General features: G+C 38.4%; 1 protein-coding gene across 1 annotated transcript in view; it reads right to left on the bottom strand.

Moving 5' to 3' along the window:
* The window catches only part of macf1a (microtubule actin crosslinking factor 1a), a 134,013-nt gene that overhangs the window by 89,306 nt on the left and 24,469 nt on the right, over positions 1 to 20,238 (bottom strand). The window contains 9 exon segments of the mRNA XM_073821602.1: positions 77 to 292; positions 378 to 533; positions 620 to 2,781; positions 4,306 to 5,097; positions 5,263 to 7,131; positions 7,312 to 9,373; positions 11,760 to 11,895; positions 12,848 to 12,939; positions 13,397 to 13,516. Coding sequence (XP_073677703.1) covers positions 77 to 292; positions 378 to 533; positions 620 to 2,781; positions 4,306 to 5,097; positions 5,263 to 7,131; positions 7,312 to 9,373; positions 11,760 to 11,895; positions 12,848 to 12,939; positions 13,397 to 13,516 — 7,605 coding nt within the window.

The following is a 20,238-nucleotide window of genomic DNA, read 5'->3' as shown; positions in this document are numbered from 1 at the left end:
TGCAAATTGATTTAAAAGAAACTTTTCTGTCATGAAAAATACTCACTAAACTAAACTTTGTAGCAATTTTTATTACGTTTTGTGCATCATGTTGTGCTTGTAACCCCTGCAAAGTATTCTGGGCAAGGTCCCTGGCTGCAGTATAAGCCCGAGCTAAGCTTCGCCCATCTTTTTCTAGGGCCATAAGCAGCTGAGGTGGGACATCCTGAGGGTTAGACTCCAACAGCTGTGTGGCTGCTTCAGTCTCCTTGTGTACTTCTGGTTCTAGGTCACTAATTTCCAGAAAAAGCATCTGAAAAGAAAATACAGCACTTGTAAGCTTAAATAAATGTAAATTTGCTACATATCAAACATTTGCTCAAATACAAGTCTTTTACCTCTATCTGTTTGATTATGTCATCAAGTGTAGAGAGACTTCGACCAACGGACTGTTGCTGCTGCTGCTTGAGGCGGACCTCGATGTGTCTCACCATGGAGAGCAAGGCCACAATCTGTTGGTCATGTTCTAAGCACTCTTGGCGAGCCAGTGAGGACTGAAAAGAAAAAGAAAAGATCAAAAATCAATTTGAAGTAAACAATATACAAAACCTCATAAAAGATTTTCAGAACTACTGTTTACCTTGCTAGCTTTTGTAGTGTCAGGCTGTGGTTCTACTAAAGCCTCAGCATATTCTTCCACTTCTTCTTTCTGTTTGGTATCAGACTCTGGGATAACCTCCATAAGGGCTTCACCAGAAACTTTACATGGTTCATCTCTGACTTCATAATCACAGAAAAGGGGCTTCTCGATTCTTTCATGCTGAACTTCACTGCTTACCTTTTTCACTGTTGTTTTGGTATTTTGTAAAGGAGTGCAAACATCACTTGATAGAAGTGCTTTGGAGCCCTTCATTGCTGGGATGTCAGGGACACATTTGAGGGGTATTGATTCAGCAATTTCTTGACTGCTAGTCATTGCAGTGCTTGATGGCAAGGTCAATTCCATCATAGGGTCTATCAACTTTTCATCTGTATGTAACGGCTCAATGCTTTGTTCTTCTGCTGTTCTTTCTTTGGTTTTCTGAATTAGAACAAGTTCTTTCTGGTTTATGTCCACAGTGTCATCAGAGGTTTTCATGGATGGAATATTCTGACTCATATCATCTCCACTTAATCCAGTGTTTGTATTCTTGTCATGCTGCTCTTCTTCCAGTTTTTGAAGCTGTGGTTCAGCTGAGGAGCATGGATCAATATCAGTCCCAGGTAGAAGATTCTCTGCAATGTTTGGCACTGACCTTTCAACCCTTTCATTCATTTCTTGGAGTAGTTTAATATCTTTCTTCTTACTTTGAGTAGGCTTAGTGCCTATCTTCTTTACAATAGTTTCCTCTTGGGTGGTAACGCGGGATTCTCCAATACTGGCTACTTGACGCATTGCTTGTAATTCTTCAGCAGCTTGTTTTTCACTCACTCCTCGCTCAAACACTTTCCTAAGTATGCTTTCCTTGGCTTTCATCAAGAGCTTTTCCTTCTGTGCCATTGCCTGATCGGCTTTCTCAAGTTGCTTCATACTTTCTTTCTCATCTGATTGATTGCTTTGAGGTCGGAACTCATCAATCACCATCTTTTGCTCTTTCTCAGTCTCATCATCTATTTTCTTTACACTTTCTGCTTCTTGCTTAAGTTTTTTACTTCTGTTTTTCTTCTTTTTCTTCTTTTCTGATATCTCAGTGCCAAGGTCCCTAGAGACCTCAATAGCTTCCTGACCTTGGTCTGTTTTTGCCATGTAAGTCTTCTCTTTTGGTCTTTCATTGGTTTCATGATCAGACTCACATTTGAGGGTCTTAGTTTCACTAGCAGTTCTATCCACCCCTATTTCCAAATCTTTGCCTTGCACAGTCTCACCACTCCTTGTCACCGGTGCAATGCTACCACTTGCATGGGTTGTCTCTAATTTAATCACCTTCTCTTTGTCATCTTTCATAATACGCTTTTGACTAGTGGTAAAGCCGTCTTGTCTATCAACCTTTGCTTTTTCTATATTTAAAATCCTGGCTGGGGTGTCTGAATCTTGTGGCTTTGCATCACTTTCCATTTTAGGTTGCTTTCCATTTTTTCCTCTGCCTTTCTTCTTTCCTGATACCTTAACTGGCCCTGTGGGTGTAGAAGCATAAGGATCCAATCCAGTCTCCTGAGTGTCCTTGACTTTCTGTAGTTTGGACACTGGCTGAACTGCTTCTAGCTTGAAACTATGCCCTTCTATTTGCTCTACAGATGGGGTTTGTTCCTTGCTTCGCAAGCCATCATCAGTGTCTGAGAACTTGGCTTTAGAGATTGCAGGTTCGCTTACTGTCTGCCTTTGGATTTCTGTCTCTCCTTTTGTTTGCTCTTGGATTTGTTCCTTGCTGTTATCACTGCTTTCTGAGAAAATGGCAGCAGAAACTGGAGTTACATTGACTGTCTGCCTCTGGATTTCTATTTCTGCGGTGTGGTGAACTAAAGGTGTAGTGTTTTTAACTTCCAGCTTTTGCCATTTGATATCAGAAATCTCTTCTGGTTGCTCAGGGCTTTGGATTGGCTGTAATCTGATATTTTTGCTTTCTGTTGGCTTTATCTCTTTAATGGCCTGCTGAAGTCTTTTTTCTGCTTTCAAGGTAAATTCTGTCAGAACCTCCAATGATGTATCAGTGCTGTCCTGCATCACAACATTAACCAACTTTTCCTTACTTTCTAAACCAGAATGGACATCAAAAGATTTAAGCTTCTCTTTTTTCAGAAGCTCTTCATCTTTTATTTCAGCCGCTCTAAGATGTGATGATGGTGGTGGTGAAGGTATGCTCAAAAGATTTTTCTCAAGTGACATTTTATTAGGAATGACCTGCTCTGATACCATCTCAGGAGCAAAAGTGGTGGATGTTCCTTTTTCTGAGGAGGCTGGTGTTTTGGAACTTTTCCTCTCATCTTCTTCTACAAGACTTATGCTGTGCTGAAGTTCTGCAGCCATTTCTGCAGAAATAAGCCCATACTCAATTGCATCAGGAATGCTGGAGAGCTTCTGTCCACTGGCTGGATTGAGCAACCCCCCTTTCAAGAGTTGATTTGTAGCAATAACTTTAGCCATCTCTTTATCAACCAAACCTTTATTTATAGCCTCTAGAAGAGGTAAACGCTCTCCACTGTAAATGTTAATGATACCCCCTGTATCTGCCTGACTCTGCAATACTCTCACTGCTGGTATGGGATCTATTTGGCCTGCTTTAATTGCCTGTGGTAAGGTCATCATTTCCTCAGTTTGTTTATTTTGAACACCCCTGAAAGGTCTTACTTCAAGGAATCTCTGTCCTGTCTCAATGTCAATTTTACCCTGGTTTATCAGCTCAGAGTAGGACACAAAACAAGCTTTATGGGGGTCCAACAATCCACTTTTCACATTGGGTGAAGCCATAGCTTTATTTGCAGTTTCGTCATCTAGGAGGCCTTTAGAAACAGCCTCACTCAGAGTAATCCTGCTTTTTGATGAATCATCATAAATAGAACCTGTAGACGCCTGAAGAAGTGAAGTGTCTTGATCCAAACTACTTGGTTCTTTTAAAGCCTTTTCCAGTTCCATCATCCTTGGAGCGACTGTGTGATCTATGAGACCCAGTTGTAGTGCATTCACAACACTAAGGCGAACACCAGAGCCATGATGCACAATCCCACCTTCTGCAACCTGCTGGCATAAAATCGCCTGAGCCTCATCCTGTCTGATTAAGCCAGTATGGAGGGCTTGTTCCAGTGGGACAGCATTTTTGGTTTTGGGGTCCACTACTCCTTTCATTTGTAACTGTAGCGCCAACTTGGTTTGCACTGCATTTGGATCTGAACATTTTCCTCTGCATGACTTTTCCAGTGCAAGAAGCTTCTCCTTCCTACCCTCTTCAATCAACCCAAGGTTGGCTGCCAGGGTAACTGATACTTTCTTGTCTCTTCGCAGGTCATCTATTCCCCCTGACACAACCTGGGCTTCATGAAGACGAGCAGCTGTATCGGAGTCTAACAGGCCTGCCTCAGCAGCTTCCTTTATTGAGCAGTGCCGACCATGCTCCACGTCAATCACACCAGCTAAACTTTTTTCTGAATGAAGAACACAGGCCATCAAGTCCTCATCCAACAGGCCTTCCTGCATCACATCCTCAACACTAAATGACTTACAGGCTTTAACATCCAGAAAACCACCAAAGAGACCAGCTTTTTCCATAAGCTTCATAGCAGTGTGCCCTGGAAGCAAACCCTGTGCCAGAGCTTCATCCAAGAGAACTTTTTGGCCACCTACAGTTACAAGACCCCCTTGTTGCAGTTCCACTGCCATTCTCTCAAGCTTCACATCATCATCATCACTTAGTTCCACTGACAAAGTCTTGATGTCTGAGGGTTTCTCATGTTTAACGATTTTCTTTAGTTCCTCTAGCTGTTTTGCAGTCTTGATTTCATCTGGTTTGACATTTAGCTGATCATGTTGTCTTATGTTTACAGTATCTTGGAGTGAAGTATGGTCACTGCTTTCACTCATGTCAAATGGTTTTTGTTTTGCCATCTCGTGAAATACCCCACTACTTTCTGCCTGTTCCAGGTCAAGTGTTTGCTTATTTTTAGATTCATTTAATGTTGAATCTATAATTTGACTTTGAGAGGGTGCCCCGTTATCTGATATAGTCTTTTGTAGGGTTGAGCTTGTATGCAAAGGCACTTTTAGGTTAAGGCCTATCTCTGTTGAGGGTGCAAGATCTTCCTCTGTTATTTCTATAGTCTCACCCATATCAGTCTTTATGCTGGCAATTTTGTTTGTTTTAATCTTGGACTCTTCATGTTGTCCTGAAGACAGAACATTCTTTTCCCAGTTCTCTTGTGAAGGCTCCATAAAAGTTCCTTCTTTGCCTGTCAAGGGTGGAAGATCTTCTTTTGCTGTCTCTATTGTCTCTCTCACATCAGCATTCCTCCAGGCAATTTTACCTTTTAAAATTGCAGATTCATCACATTCTCCTGATGACAGAACTTTCTCTTGCCAAACCGCATGTGAAGGCTCTATAAAAGTTCCTTCTGTGCCTGTTAAAGGTGCAAGATTCTCCTCTGCTCTTTCTATCATCTCACCCAAACCACTGACCTTCCAGGCAATTTTTCTTTTCATATTCATGGGTTCTTTATATTCTCCTGATGACAGAACTTCTTGCCAAACTTCATGTGTAGGCTCTATAAAACCTGTTGGAGCTGCAACATTTTCCTCTGGTCTTTCTAGTGTCTCACATATGTCAGTCTTCTTGTTGATGGTTTCACCTTTTTTAATCTTGGGTTCTTTATATTGTCCTGATAAAAGAACTTTCTCTTGTAAATTGTCTTTATTTAAAGGCTCTATAAAGGATCTGCCTGTGTCTGTCAAGGGTGCAAGATCTTCCTCTGCTTTTTCTATCATTTCACCCATACCAGTGACCCTCCGGGCAATTTTTCCTTTCATAATAATGGATTCTTTAGATTCCCCTGATGACAGAACTTCCTTTTGCCAAACAACTCCTTGTGCAGGCTCTGTAATGGTTATTTCTGAGCCTGTTGAAATGGCAACATCTTCATCTGGTCTTTCTAGTTTCTCACCTATGTTAGTCTTCTTGCTGGCAGTTTCATCTTTTTTACTCTTGGGTTCTTTATATTGTCCTGATGTCAAAACGTTCTCTTGCCAAACCATATGTGAAGGCTCCATAAAAGTTCCTTCTGTGTCTGTCAAGGGTGCAATATCTTTCTCTGCTCTTTCTATCATCTCACCCATACCAGGGACCTTCCAGGCAATTTTTCCTTTCATAACCATGGGTTCTTTAGATTCTCTTGATGACAGAACTTCCTCTTGCCAAACAACTTCATGTGTAGTCTCTGAAAAGGTTATTTCTGAGCCTGTTGAAACTGCAACATCTTCCTCTGGTCTTTCTAGTTTCTCATCTCTGTTATTCTTCTTGCTGGCAGTTTCATCTTTTTTAATCTTGGCTTCTTTATATTGTCCTGATGACAGAACTTTCTGTTCCAAGTTCTCTTTATGTAAAGGCACTCTAAAAGCTCTCGCTTTACCTGCCAACGGCGCAAGATCTTCCCCTGGTTTTTCTATCATCTCACCCATACCAGTGTCTGTCCAGGCAATTTTACCTTTCATAATCATGGGTTTTTCAGATTCTCTTGATGACAGAACTTTCTCTTGCTCAACAACTTCATGTGCAGGCTCTGTAAAGGTTATTTCGGAACCTGTTAAAGCTGAAACATCTTCCTCTGGTCTTTCTAGCATCTCACTCATGTTTGTCTTACTGGCAGTTTCATCTGTTTTACTCTTGAGTTCCTTATATTGTCCTGATGACAGAATTTTCTGTTGTAAGTTCTCTTTATGTAAAGGCACTGTAAAATCTTTTGCTGCACCTTCCAAGGGTTCAAGATCTTCCTCTGCTCTTTCTATCATCTCACCAATACCAGTGTCTCTCCAGGCAATTTTACCTTTCATAATGGACTCTTCATATTCTCCTGATGACAGAACTTTCTCTTGCCAAACAACTTCATGTGTAGGCTCTATAAAGGTTTTTGATGAACCTTTTAAAGCTGCAACATCTTCCTCTGGTCTTTCTAGTGTCTCATCTATATTAGCCTTTTTGCTGACAATTTCATCTTTTTGGGGGGGTTCTTTGCATTGTCCTGATGACAGAACTTTCTGTTGCAAGTTCTCTTTACGTAAAGGCACTGTAAAAGCTCTCTCTGTGCCTGCCAAGGGTGCAAGATCTTCCTCTGTTCTTTCTACTGTCTCACCTATATCAGTGTCCATTGAGGCAATTTTACCTTTTAAAACCTTGGGTTTTTCATGTCCTCTTGGTGACAGAACTTTCTCTTGTACATTTTCTTTATTTAAAGGCTCTATGAAAGCTCTCGCTGCACCAGTCAAGGGTGCAAGATCTTCCTCTGCTCTTTGTACTGTCTCACCTATGTCAATGTCCATCGAGGCAATTTTACCTTTTAAAACTTTGGGTTTTTCATGTGCTCCTGGTGAAAGAACTTTCTCTTGTACATTTTCTTTATTTAAAGGCTCTATGAAAGCTCTTGTTGCACCAGTCAAGGGTGCAAGATCTTCCTCTGCTCTTTCTACTGTCTCACCTATGTCAGTGTTCGTCCAGGCAATTTTACCTTTTAAAACCTTCAGTTTTTCATGTCCTTCTACTGATGGAACTTTCTCTTGCAAGCCCTCTTTATCTGAAGGCACTATAAAGGATCTCTCTTTATTCGCCAAGTGTGGAAGATCTTTCTCTGCCAGTTCGATATGCAGTGATGTCTCACCTACATCAGTGTTGTTGCTCTCAATTTCACCTTTCTTAATCTTGGATTTCTCACATTCTCTTGATGACAGAACTTTCCCTTGCCAAACCTCTGGATGTGAAGGCTCTATAAATGTTCTGTCTGTGCCTGTCAAGCATGCAAGATCTTCCCCTGCTCCTTCTATAGTTCTACCCATGTCAGTGTTCCTTCTGTCAGTGTCATCTGTTTTAATCTTGGGTTCTACATAGTCTCTTGATGTCAAAACCTTTTCTTGTTGAATCTCTTCATTTGAAATGTCTATCATTTTTGCTTCTGTCAATGGTGCACGATTGTCTCCTGTTCTTACTATTGCCTCTCTTATATTAGTTATCTCGCAGGCAATTTTACCTTTTATCTTGGGTTGTTCATACTCTTTTGATGACAGCATTTTTTCTTGCAAATTTACTTTGCGCAAAGGATCTTTAAAGGTTCTGTTGGTGACCATCAAGGTTGCACGATCTTCCCCTTCCATTTCTATAGTCTCTTCCATATAAGAGTCCTTGCAGACAATCTCATATTTCATACTTCTGGGTTCTTTATTGTCTTTCTCTTCAATCCTACTAGTAGTTTCGCTGTCCAGTGTAATGTTGCCAGAGATTTTGTGTTGGACTGTTCTATCAAGGTTTGTGGTTTTCACATTTTCACATATTAGTTCTACCAGTTCTGGTTCTAGCAGGACTAGGCGTTCTCCTGAGTGAGCTTCAATGTAGCTGTGTGTCATCACTTGAGTAAGAAGGTACTTTTGAATTTGCTCTTCAGATCTACCTTCCTCTGTGGTGGGAAAGTCATAACTGACATCTGCATGTGAGGCAGGGGGTGATGAAGAACAGGCAGATCCAGAGCTCAATCGCTGCATATATGAGGAACTTGACTGAGTCACATGGGGAAGGACATCTGGAACCTGGATCTGTTTTAGGATCTCCAGTGCCTGTGGCTTAACTATGTTCTCAGCTTTATGCAGAGGGACCACCTGTCCACTCTCAGGCAAACATACTGCACCAACAGAATGACGTTTTCTCAGGGCTTTTGCAGCAAGCTCTCTATTGACAACACCTTGCTGAAGTGCCTCACTTACAGGAATCAGCTCCCCTGATTCTGGCCACATTATTGCCTTAAACGACTGGAGTGATTCCAGTACACGTAAGGCTATGCGAGGAGATAGAAGATCTCTTTTTATGGCCTCATCCAACTCTAGACGCTCTCCACTGACTGGATCTATTATTCCCCCTGCTTGTAGCTGTCGTGTCATAAGGGTGCAGGCCAAGTCCTGATCCATCAGGCCATGCCGGACAGCCTCGTTAACAGTCAACCTGTGTCCTGAACGGGGGTCTGTGATACCTCCAGCAAACAGCTGAGCCTCCAGAAGTCGAACTGTGGCATTCCGGTCAATAAGCCCCTCTTGAACAGCATGGAATATTCCCACCTTACTGCCAGAGCGTAAGCAGACAGTTCCTCCTGGCTTCTGTTTAACTGGAAAGAAGCGCAGACCAGTCTCCTGATTGAGAACACAACGCTGTTGAAAGTCAGTCAGACTTAGTTTTTCTGCTGTATTTGGATCAATAAGTTCTCCCCGGTGAAGACAGGACTGCACTTTTTGACAAAGATCAAGGGATAACAATCCTTTCTCCCTTGCATCATCCAGGCTGAGTATTTCTCCACTGGAACCAAACTTCAGGCTGCCAGTGCTTATCTGCAGCTCAAGTATACGAAGCCCTATCAGCTCCTTTATGACACCTTCTTTCACAGCAGTGGCTACTGGTAATTCCAGACCCTCTGCACATTTTACTGTGTTGACAAGACCAAGAGCAGTCTCTAGCTCTTCCAGTGATTGGTAGGTATGCTTATCAATCAAACCACTGGAAAGACCCTCATCTAATGACAGTTTATCAGGGGAGTCAGGCTGGAATAGACCACCCATGATGACCTGTGCCTCCAACAGTACATGACAAGTGTCTTGGTCTATGAGGCCACGCTGTGCTGCCTGGAAAACTGGAAAGGTTTCCATTGTGCCAAGGTCAATTACTCCAGCGATGATTTCTTTGCCCTATGTAAAGATAAAAACCATAAACTTTAAAAATGGTTCTTATTTGATTTTGCAGTGTATTTTTATGCAGTTTAACTTGGAGGGAAAGAGAAAAATGCCCACCACCATAGTTGAAGTAACTTAAAGTGCCCCTATTATGCCATTTCGAATGCATGTGCCTTTCATGCAGTGTGTAATATAGCTGTATGTGAACGCAAATGATCTGCAAAGTTGTAAAGACGAAAGTACACAATAAATAATGTTATTGTCTCGCAAAAAAATAAATTGACTCTAAACAGCCTAAACAAGTCTTTACTAATTGGAATCCCACTTCCGTGGCAGCTTTGTTCTACATTGGCCGGCCGTGAATAACTTGACCCACCCACTAACACGTAATTTTATTGATAAATGCTTCTCTAATCACAGGGAGTTCAACACGGGATTCACAAAATGCTTGCTCTTAAAATATAGCTCAGTACCCAGTGTATTTGGACCAGCTAGCTCTACTGAATCACAACCTGTAAGTATGATAAATAATAGATGTTTATATTGTCTATTGAGCATTCAAAATATGGAACTACAACAGTGGGCGTAACGTTTCTGACATGCTATACATGGTAAACTGATCACAACAGACTAGGCCATCTGACCAATCAGAGCAGAATAGGCTCAAAGAATGGAGGGGTTTAGAGAGACTGAATCTTTAAACTGCTTCAAACTAATCGTTTGAGAATCGCTGGAAAATAAGGTGATATTAAATGCATATTTTGAGAAAATAAAAGTATTGTTTGACCTTTCATGCATGTTAACCTATTGTAGGAGACTTTCAAAACAATATAAAGAATCTTAAAAATGGCATAATAAGGGAACTTAAATTCAGCATAAGAAGCAATCATCTTGATACTAACTTGATTCATCCATTTATTCATGAGTATAAATACAAAAATTAACAAAAATATAATTTTCTTTAAAAACATTACATTCTGTACATGCAAAAAACATAGGCAGCACAGCACTGCAGTGTGCAAAACAATATGCAAAAATGCACAAACTGAACATTTAAAATACAGTAAGAGGCCAAAGAAAAGATTGTTCTTAAGAACATATTGGTAGGTCAGAAAGAAAGCAACGGTAAGAGAGAAAGCAAGCACTACTTACCGTGTGAGGTGGTCCTTAGACGCACACACACTGATAGGCCGAGGGTTCGGCGGTTTGAGGCGCGATAGGGTGAGAAGCCGGATGTTAGCAATCTGCATGCCACACTCCAGCTGCCTGATATGCTGCCTGGGACTGACTATCTACATTTTTATACCTCTATTACCTGAGTTTTTAAAAATATTTGTTTTGAGACTTACCTATGAATGTGTGAAGATCTTGGATGGTGTATGCTCTATTACTAATCAACTAAGGATAGTCTTGCATTCTGACTAACACATTTTTTTTCTTTCCCCCAATTCTGAGATGATGTCTTACATTTTCTCCCGGCAGCTGTTAGTGATTTTGAAGCAAAATGCTGATTAAATTTCACAAAGAATTACAGTATTAAGACATGGACCGAAAACAGACAATATCACACATACAAACAAACAAACAAACATAGCTGTGATCTGGACACATCATGCTCAAAGAGTGAGGTGGAGGTTTGCAGAGCTGGTTTTCTGTCTATATCAGTCTATACCAATCCCTAGGAAAAAATTATTTGACAACTTCTTTCTGAATCTACCTTGTTTATATCTTTAGCTTCTAGCCATTCAAACACAAACATACCATTGTTCACATAATGACTGATGTATGTATGGGTCCACAGTTTTACACAATGTTGTGGCTGCATGTGGCAACAAAACAATATGAATGTAATGACAATTATGCCTTTACATTGACATGTTTGTATGTGCCTTATTTAAATGAAATGAGCTAAACTACAATGTGCATGTGGCTTCAATGGACACTAAAGTGGCTACAGAAGCAGTTTCTGAAGTCAAAAAGTCACAAGTCTACTCTAATGAGCCGATGAGTTGCATTTAAGCAGATGTGCTTGATTATTAATGACAATAAGGATGATGTTGGTGACATGATATCAGGCAGTGATTTAGATTTCACACCATGCTATTAATTTTTTGTAACTGTTAAATAAGAATGTCTGTGAGATGTATGAACATGGTGATGATGGTTAAACCACACGTGACAGGCAACATAAAAAACAACACACAAACAAAAAAATGATTCACTCGCTCTAGCTTACACATACACACTGCTGTAGCATATCTCTAGCACGCTGACAATACTTGACCATAACAAAGACCACTATTTAAAGCAATATATTTCAAGCTTTTTGCGGTTGAAGCTCGCTTTGGCAAAGTTGAACACTGCTGTCACTGTTGACTTTTTCTTGCCCCTCTTACTCTACCTTGCGCTTCTCCTCATTGGCCAGCTGCTCCTCCAGTTGTTGCAACTGTGTGGCAGAACTGTCACAGAGTTGAGTGTAAGTGGCCGTCAGCTCGTCCAACTGGGAGACCACCTGTGCGCGCTCTTCAGGAGACAGCCTAAAGATAAATGCGCTTCATTAATAACAACATATACATTTGTGTTTGAGTAAGTGTGTGCATATTTAACATTTACTGGTAGTTAGAGGTGGATGTGGATATAGTGCAGTTGTTCTAAAACTATAGTACACAGAACAACCCCATATGGCCAGGGATACTATTAAAACAATTTAAAAAAATCATACTTGATAATTAAAATTAGGCTGAAATAAAATAAAATATAAATATCAGATTAAACATTGCCTTGGCAACTTATTGAAATATAATAAGGTTAAATGGTTGGTTCACTCCAGAATTAAAATTTACTGATAATTTACTCTCCCCTATGTCATCCAAGATGTTCATGTCTTTTCTTCTTCAGTTGAAAAGAAATGAAGGTTTTTGAGAAAAACATTCCAGGATTTCTCTCCATATAGTGGACTTCGATGGGTTTAAGGTACAAATTACAGTTTCAGTGCTACTTTAAAGGGCTTTACGTGATCACAGCAGAGGAATAAGTGTCTTATCTAGCAAAATGATTGTTCATAGTCTAAATTTTTTTTAAATGTATATACTTTTAAACCACAATTCGTTTCACTAGATAAGACCCTTATTTCCCGGCGGGGATTGTGTAGAGCCCTTTGAAGCTGCGTTAAAACTGAAATTTAGAATTTCAACCCGTTGATCCCCATTGAAGTCCACTATATGGAGAAAAATCCTGGAATGTTTTCCTCAAAAACCTTCATTTTTTTAGACTAAAAAGAAAGACATGAACATCTTGGATGAGATGACCTTGGATGACCCTTTTTTTGTTGTTGTTGCAAATATAACCTGAAATAAATGCTCTGACAGACTGATCTGAATTGGTAGCACTTGGTATGAAAAATGTGTATGTGTATGTGTATGTGTGTGTGTGTGTGTGTGTGTGTGTGTGTGTGTGTGTGTGTTGAAAGGTTGGATAGTGCAAACTCACTTGCTGGCCTGTTTTGACATCAGGAAGACTTGGGTGCTCCTGATAGCTTCAGCAACTTCCTCTTTTTTGGCTGCTAACTGCTCACTAATAGCCTAGAAGTGACAGATACAGAATTTTCAAAGGCACTTAACATACACAATCTCATCAGTGTTGACCGATATGCTATTGTCTGTAGAGTACTTAAAGAGATAGTTCACCCAAAAACGAAAATTCTGTCATTAGTTACTCACCCTCATGCCGTTCCAAACCCCGTAAGACCCTCATTCTTCTTTGGAACACAAATTAACATATTTTTGATTAAATTTATTCTGACAATGTCCTTACTACTTTTATGGGCCTTGAACGGGTCAGTTGTGTTGCTGTCTATGTAGGGTGGGAAAGCTCTCAGATTTCATCAAAAAAATCTTAATTTGTGTCCTAAAGATGAATGAAGGTCTTACAGGTTTGTAACGACATGAGGGTGAGTAAATAATTACAGAATATTCATTTCTGGGTGAACTATTCCTTAAAAAAAAGGTAATATTCTAAAAGATAACACTCAAAATGTACCTGCTGTGCAGCAAGTGATGGCTCGGCAGATCTGCCAGCGCGGTCCTGTAGGCCCTTGACCCAGCCGAGCAGCTCCGAGACCTGCCCCACTCGTGCCTGCCTCTCCTCTTCCACCTCTTTCTGTACCACAAATGGAAAAAAAAAATCATTAAAGACACAGTTTATGATAAAGCTGATGTTGTCTTTATTTTGTGAACACTTATGCAAGTATACAGATCTGGCCATTAAAAATGCGTCTTTTTTCACGCGGCAGCCTGCAATTCAGCACGCGTCGCCACGCGGCGGCCTGCAGGGGCTTTTTTAGGTTTTTTTAAAACGTTGTTGCGCTTCATATAATATCCACCAGGTGGCGCAAGGAACAACATTCTGTGGCCAAGCCCTGCACAAAGAGGGCTATTTGGACAGTATTTATGTCTGTTGTTTCAATATCTGGCGCCATAATCGGTAATTCATTCTGTATGTAACGGCAAAGTATTTATAATTTCGTTTCCTTTTTATTAAGTTAATTTAGAAAAAAAAATTGGAGCATTTTTGTTCGTTAAACGTAAGCTTTTTGTTTCTTAAAGACCAAGCGGCAGACAGTGAGTTGACCTACTCTTTCAATTTGCCTTCTCAAATCACGAATTGGCTAAACTAAAATCCATAGATGTAAAATAAAAGAAATAAATAATAATAGATATAAATATGCGCTATTAGGTGCATATCCAATCGTTTGTGCGGAGAGAGCAAAACACATTTTTAGGACATGAAGGCTCAAGCTCGATCAGTTACATTTTTTTTTCAGTGGAAAATATTTAACCGTTATTTTTTTGTCAGACATGATAAATAAATATGTAGAAAGACTTAAATTACTACTTAACGAAAAAAACAAATAGAAAACAAAAACTGTTTTTATTATGTAGCTAGTCCATAGAGATGCATTTCTCTCTAAAGGCGCGCGTCCAACGAGGATATGAGGACTGTTAACTGCATCATCACTGACTCAGAAAACAGTAGTTTCTAAATAAATAATTAAAATATCTCCTTACTATTAGACAGTCATGGTATTTACTTTTGCCAGTGTTTTGTGGTAAGCTTTAAACAAGGAACCCTTCCAAGCTGTGCTGAACGTGCGCTCAATGCTGCTAACAGGACCGTCATGGTAGCCTGGTCTCGTGGTTCCTCCAGCGCTGCAATTTTTTTTTAAATCACCACTGAATGTCTAAAATATAATTTTAGCCCGCATTTGATCTTTGACGGACTAAAATGCAGGGCTGTAATACGTCTTAAAAGTGGAACATGGAAATATAATGGATGTACTGCGAAAAAAGTTTTATACTCGACATTGTTTCCAAATGGTTAAATGTGAGATTCTGGAAATGAGAATTAAATTTAGCGTGTCGGGTCGGGAAGAAAATTATTCTAAGTGGGTATATATAGGCTATATATTCTAAGGGTATATATATAGTTAGTATCATAGGCGGAGCGTGTGTAAGGCTGGGGAAGGCTTGACCTGGGGCCAAAAAATGCCACTAAATTGGACATATTCCCCTGCCCAAACAAAATCAATATATTACGTCTGTTGACAATAAAATGAAAATGAATAGAAAATGTAAATTGCGGCATTACATTAAGATCAGATAATCTGCACCGTAATTCTTTTTAGGCGTTTTTACAGTGTTATAACGAACCACACACGATTCTGTTGGGTTAGGAATGCAATGTCTATCAGAAGCGTTCAAATGAGTCTTGTCAGTTTTGTTGAGTGCGCGCAACTCTTGATTTTTAAAAAAACCATAAACAACAAAGCTCAGACGCACCTAAAATGTAGCTATAAGTAAGAGATTCGTTACACAGGGAATACAACGAAATCATGGTTTACATTTAAGATACAAGTTCATTTAAGATATAAGATAACATGTATATTGAAAAGTTCTTTAAAAGCATCTGGATGCAAAAATAGTATTTTTTAAAGGTGTTTTTAAAGCATTTGCTTTATGGATTAAAATACTAATAGGCTAATAAATAATTTGCATATCGGACAAAATTGCGTTGCAGCAAATCCTCTAAATTTTAAGATATATAGAACAGAGAAACATAAAATCTGAAAATATAAGCAGCTACAATTATTAAAGTTTTACATATACTCTATGCCAGTATAATTTGTAATTATAATTATTTTATAGTATATTCTATAACATTATAATTTTAATAGAATTATAAAATAAATATAATCAGCCCTGTTTTAGGCTTTTCCTTACTTTTATATTTTAGACATTCATCAATAATGGAGATAAATAGAAAAATTTCTCGCCATTTCTAAATTGGACGTGCCTTTATATAGAAATATCTTTAAATCTTTAGGCCTACAGATTACATAATGAACGTTTCTATTTTCGATTTGAATTATTTCGTTTTAAAGTGGTAATTTAAAGCTTTTGTTCATTGTGAAGCGATGTTCAAGAACAGACGGCAGAAAGCGCATCTTCTGTTTTCCTTTATTTTATAAACGCATGAGTTGTTTATAGGCTATTGTGAGTGCACTAAAATAAAAATGGACCCGTTACAGGTCAGAATGATGTATTACTCCTATACCTTTATAAGCAAAAATGAAGAAATTATTTATTTATTTTCACACAAAAAAAGTGATTGCACTGGTGCCTCCATTTTTTTCACAACCTTTCAAACATCTAACCTCACAATTGTTAATGAGGGTCGTTCGTGTCACTTTTAAACTTGCCATTTCACCTTTCACCTTCCCCCCAACCTATGAATAAAGGTGAGAAGAGCTGGCTTGGCTCCGGGGGGGGGGTGAAGTGCTAGGGGTGTCTCATTTCTCGTTAGGTTGGAAGGGTAGGGGGAAGGGGAAGGGCCAGATAGGCCTCCAAACAAAGAATTTTCGGGACCTCATTTCAAACGAAGGGCTAAGAGAAATTTCCATTTTCCAACATGCCTGCTCACTCGAGCAAGCAGACTTATAAATATAGGTAATTTTTGCCATTAATAAGGATATTTATGACAATTTTTCATTATATGTATATTACCTTTAATCTTGTGTTTGTGTTTATGGTGTTGTTCTGTAAATAAACGTTTGCAAAAAATCGCTAAAGTTTGCTAGCAGATAGCACTGTTTGCACTGATTGATATTACAAAATATATTTTTATGTCATATACACTTGACTGCAAGTTAGAAACATGGAAGGCCATGTGGCGAGGGAATTTCCCACACCCCAGTCATTTAAATCAGTACATAATAATGAAAAAAAAAAAAAAATACCTTACAATTAAAAAGAAGCAGATTTTTACCATCTGAAATTTCTTAAACCAGTGAACCCCTGTAAACATTTCAGTCCAAGGATCCAGTAAACCAATGCGCTCAAATTGAAAGTTCAAAAGGAAATTCAATGGAGTAGAATTTAACACTTTCTCAGAGTTAGATTTTAACACTTTCTGGAGTTAAAATATTAATCATTTGGAGAGTAATTTTAACTCTAAAATTTAGTTAATTATAATTTAAACTCTTTAACCAGTGTTAAAAACACTTCTTAGGGTAAACACAATATGTTTTATGTGGAAATGACTACACTGAAAGCCATACTCTCAACTAGCTGCTTTTATTTCAGGAAATACATAGATTGGATTTTGAAATTCCATGCATGTAAACACTTTGAAATTAACTGCTGTCATAAAATACTGTAAAATCTAACAGCAAAACATTTACATTTAATACATGTCTGCAGTGCCAACAAGAAATGTTTAGTAAAATTGTATACAGCATAGTCAAAAACACATCATTGCATTATATAAAATCAAACCTGAATAATTATAAAATAGTGCAGTAGTATTGTGTAACCAGAGGTAGATATACATCAGATGAAGTAACAAGAAACAACTCCACAGTGATACCAGGATACATTCCATGAATTAGTTTGAGGCGCCTGAATAAAAACAAAACTGAAAGCTGAAGGATGGAGCACAGAGGACAGAACTTAACATTTTGCTTAAATAAGAATACTGCTTGTTCAACTGCCTTGCTCTCAGTTCTTTGACTTCAGTTCTACCTATATCATTATTATATACATTTGTCTTTAAAAAAAAATATGTACAGGCTGGACAGAGCATCATGATACTTTACTTTACTTGAACAGCTCTTCAACAATACCCAAGGTTTCACATGACTGACAAGGCGAAACTTCTCAGTCCAAGACGATGTAAAAGGTGGAAACCTGTGCTTTTGATGTCCCTGAGGAAAGATGATATGGCTGAGGGTTTTCTTTAGTGGCCAGATGATGGTCATCAATACTTTGGCATGACCGAAACACAAGATAAACATCCCTTTATAAACAATAGGCATTAAAGGAAGAGTCCACTTCCAGAACAAAAAAATACAGATAATTTACTCACCCGCTTGTCATCCAAGAGGTTCATGTCTTTCTTTTCTTTCTTCAGTCACAAAGAAATTGTTTTTTTTTTTAAGAAAAGATAATCGTTCAGACAAATGTAAAAATATATATTTTTTTCAATAACATTTTGAAGTATTATTTAATACTTACCAGTCCTTTGACATCCAAAAAGCAAGAAAACATGTAGTACATCAGCTGAGCCCTGGTCATCTTTTTTCAGTGTTGTTTTATCTCAAAAACTTCTGCTGGACTACACAATAACATCAACAACATGTTATTTACAAAATAAATCATAAAATTACAGTCACTTACTCTTTATTAACTGATTACTAAACACATAACTCACCTGAATTGAGAAAATCTGAGAAACAAATTTCGTCCAGTTTTACTACTACTTCCCTCCATCCAGCACTTCTGTCAACATCCTGACAATGAAGAGAAAACATGTAATTTAAAACAACCTGTTAGTGTGATTGAAAATGCAAAATGTTTAATATGAAAGCCACGAACTCTCATAGGTCACGAGTCACTACTAAAACATTTGTAACGTTAGCCGTTACGACTCAAAACATTGCAGGCATTACTTTACACGTTCATGGCTAAACTATGATCGTTTTTAGCCAGGGTAAAGTTAGACTTAGACACTTCAGTTTACTGACATTGCTAGATATTACCTCGTCTCGTCGGCATGACATTATGGAAGCTTAACAGAATGTTTCTTGAGCGAGTCGCAACTTAAATTTGACAGCAAAACACTCGTTTACAAAAAAATAAGGTGAACAGAAAGACGTAAGCTAATATTAGCTTGTTCACATCGAAAAAAAGTCCGCTCAAAACAGCCATGTTTTGCATCGGAGATTCATTCAACACAAAGTTCGCCGCGGTTATTGGCGTCAGTACACTAACGTAACAGCTATAATCAGCTGTCTGTCAGAAGATAAAGAACATTTTGGAGTTAGTTTTTTACCTACCTCATGACGAAGTAGACAACTTCATCAGTCGATCGTGTGGCAGAACCAGGCTCGTGTCATGGCGCGCTCCTGATGTAACGTTATTGTTAAAACGTGCCCCTGAACACCAATGAATGAACTCCGAAATACAACACAGCCAGGGAGTATCCCGTAACACAAACTGTTGTGAAAGTTAAAGAATAAACTCCAAAAATTTAACTCTTTCACACTTTTTTGCCTAACTCCTGATTTTCGAACTCCAGCAATTTGCTGTACACAAATGAAGCATTTACCCACTTCTCAAGGCACCACTACACCACAGATTTGCAATTTGCCGTGCATGTGATAACGCATTGTTTGTTTTGCTTACGGCCATATGTGTACATGTGAATGAACAGTGCGTACACCGTACATTTGTACTTTTTGCAACGCTACAACATTTTTTTCAACATCTTGAAATGTGTGATAAACATCGGCGCATGTCCTCTGATGTAACATTAAGAACTAGCGACAACGTATGATGACGTATAACAGTGTTGTAGTGGTTTCCCATTCCTTAGCTAAGCTAAGCTACAGCAGCAACACGGCAAAAGTAGTTTACTACATCTAAGCTATTTTTCAAAATGTAATTTTTCTACATGGTATGAACCATCATCTTACCAAATCAATGCTTTCTCAGTGGTCAATAAAATTGTCAGTCATACAGGCATAAAAGTTCAGTTTAACGTTACTTGTTTATTCAACAACGCTTCCAAACCAATTTGGCAACAAAAATCAGCATCATTTACAGGGCTGGATTTATCTCATATTGTGACATAGGCAAACAAAATTTTGGAGGGTTGAATTCTTTCTTTTAAAAAATGTTTTGAAAAAAAAAAGGCACTTGTTTCTGAATATTAAACGAATAAAACAGGGGAAACACAACAATACTGAATAACTGAATAAACTAGCCATACAAAGATTGATTTCAAAGATTTCATGAGAGCCTGATTTTTTTAATTCTCAAAATTTATAGAACAGAACATGGAAGTTTGAAGTATCAAGAATATTATATCCGCTCCTCGAGTACAATACCTTTTTGGACGCCTTGAGAGAGAAATTTATCTTTACGGATTACATAAACGAGTTTTTGTTTTCAATTTGTTTTATTTCGTTAAGTAATAATTTAAAGCTTCCTATAGATATGATTATCATCTCTGTAGAAATTAATACAATATTAAATAATTATATAGGCGATGCTGTATATGCTAATGATGTCTGTGCGCAATGTAGACAGCATTCACAAGTTTATCATGAATAAACATTACATAAAGTACTTAAAATTTAATAGCCTCACAAGAAACATTTTATGCATCCCAGAGTCTTGTCCATTAACTGACCTTCTTTTTTTCCATAATATTTGTATTATTCGTTTATATTCGTTATTTTCACCTTTATTTTGATCTCTTTACAAAACATTCTGAATGTTTTTATTTATTGTGAATCGCTTAATCTAAATAACTTTATGTAT

This window comes from Garra rufa, chromosome 17, assembly GCF_049309525.1.
Source record: "Garra rufa chromosome 17, GarRuf1.0, whole genome shotgun sequence".
Taxonomy (NCBI): Eukaryota; Metazoa; Chordata; class Actinopteri; order Cypriniformes; family Cyprinidae; genus Garra; species Garra rufa.
The sequence above is the reverse complement of the archived record's forward strand: the minus strand, read 5'-3'. Positions and strand labels throughout refer to the sequence as shown.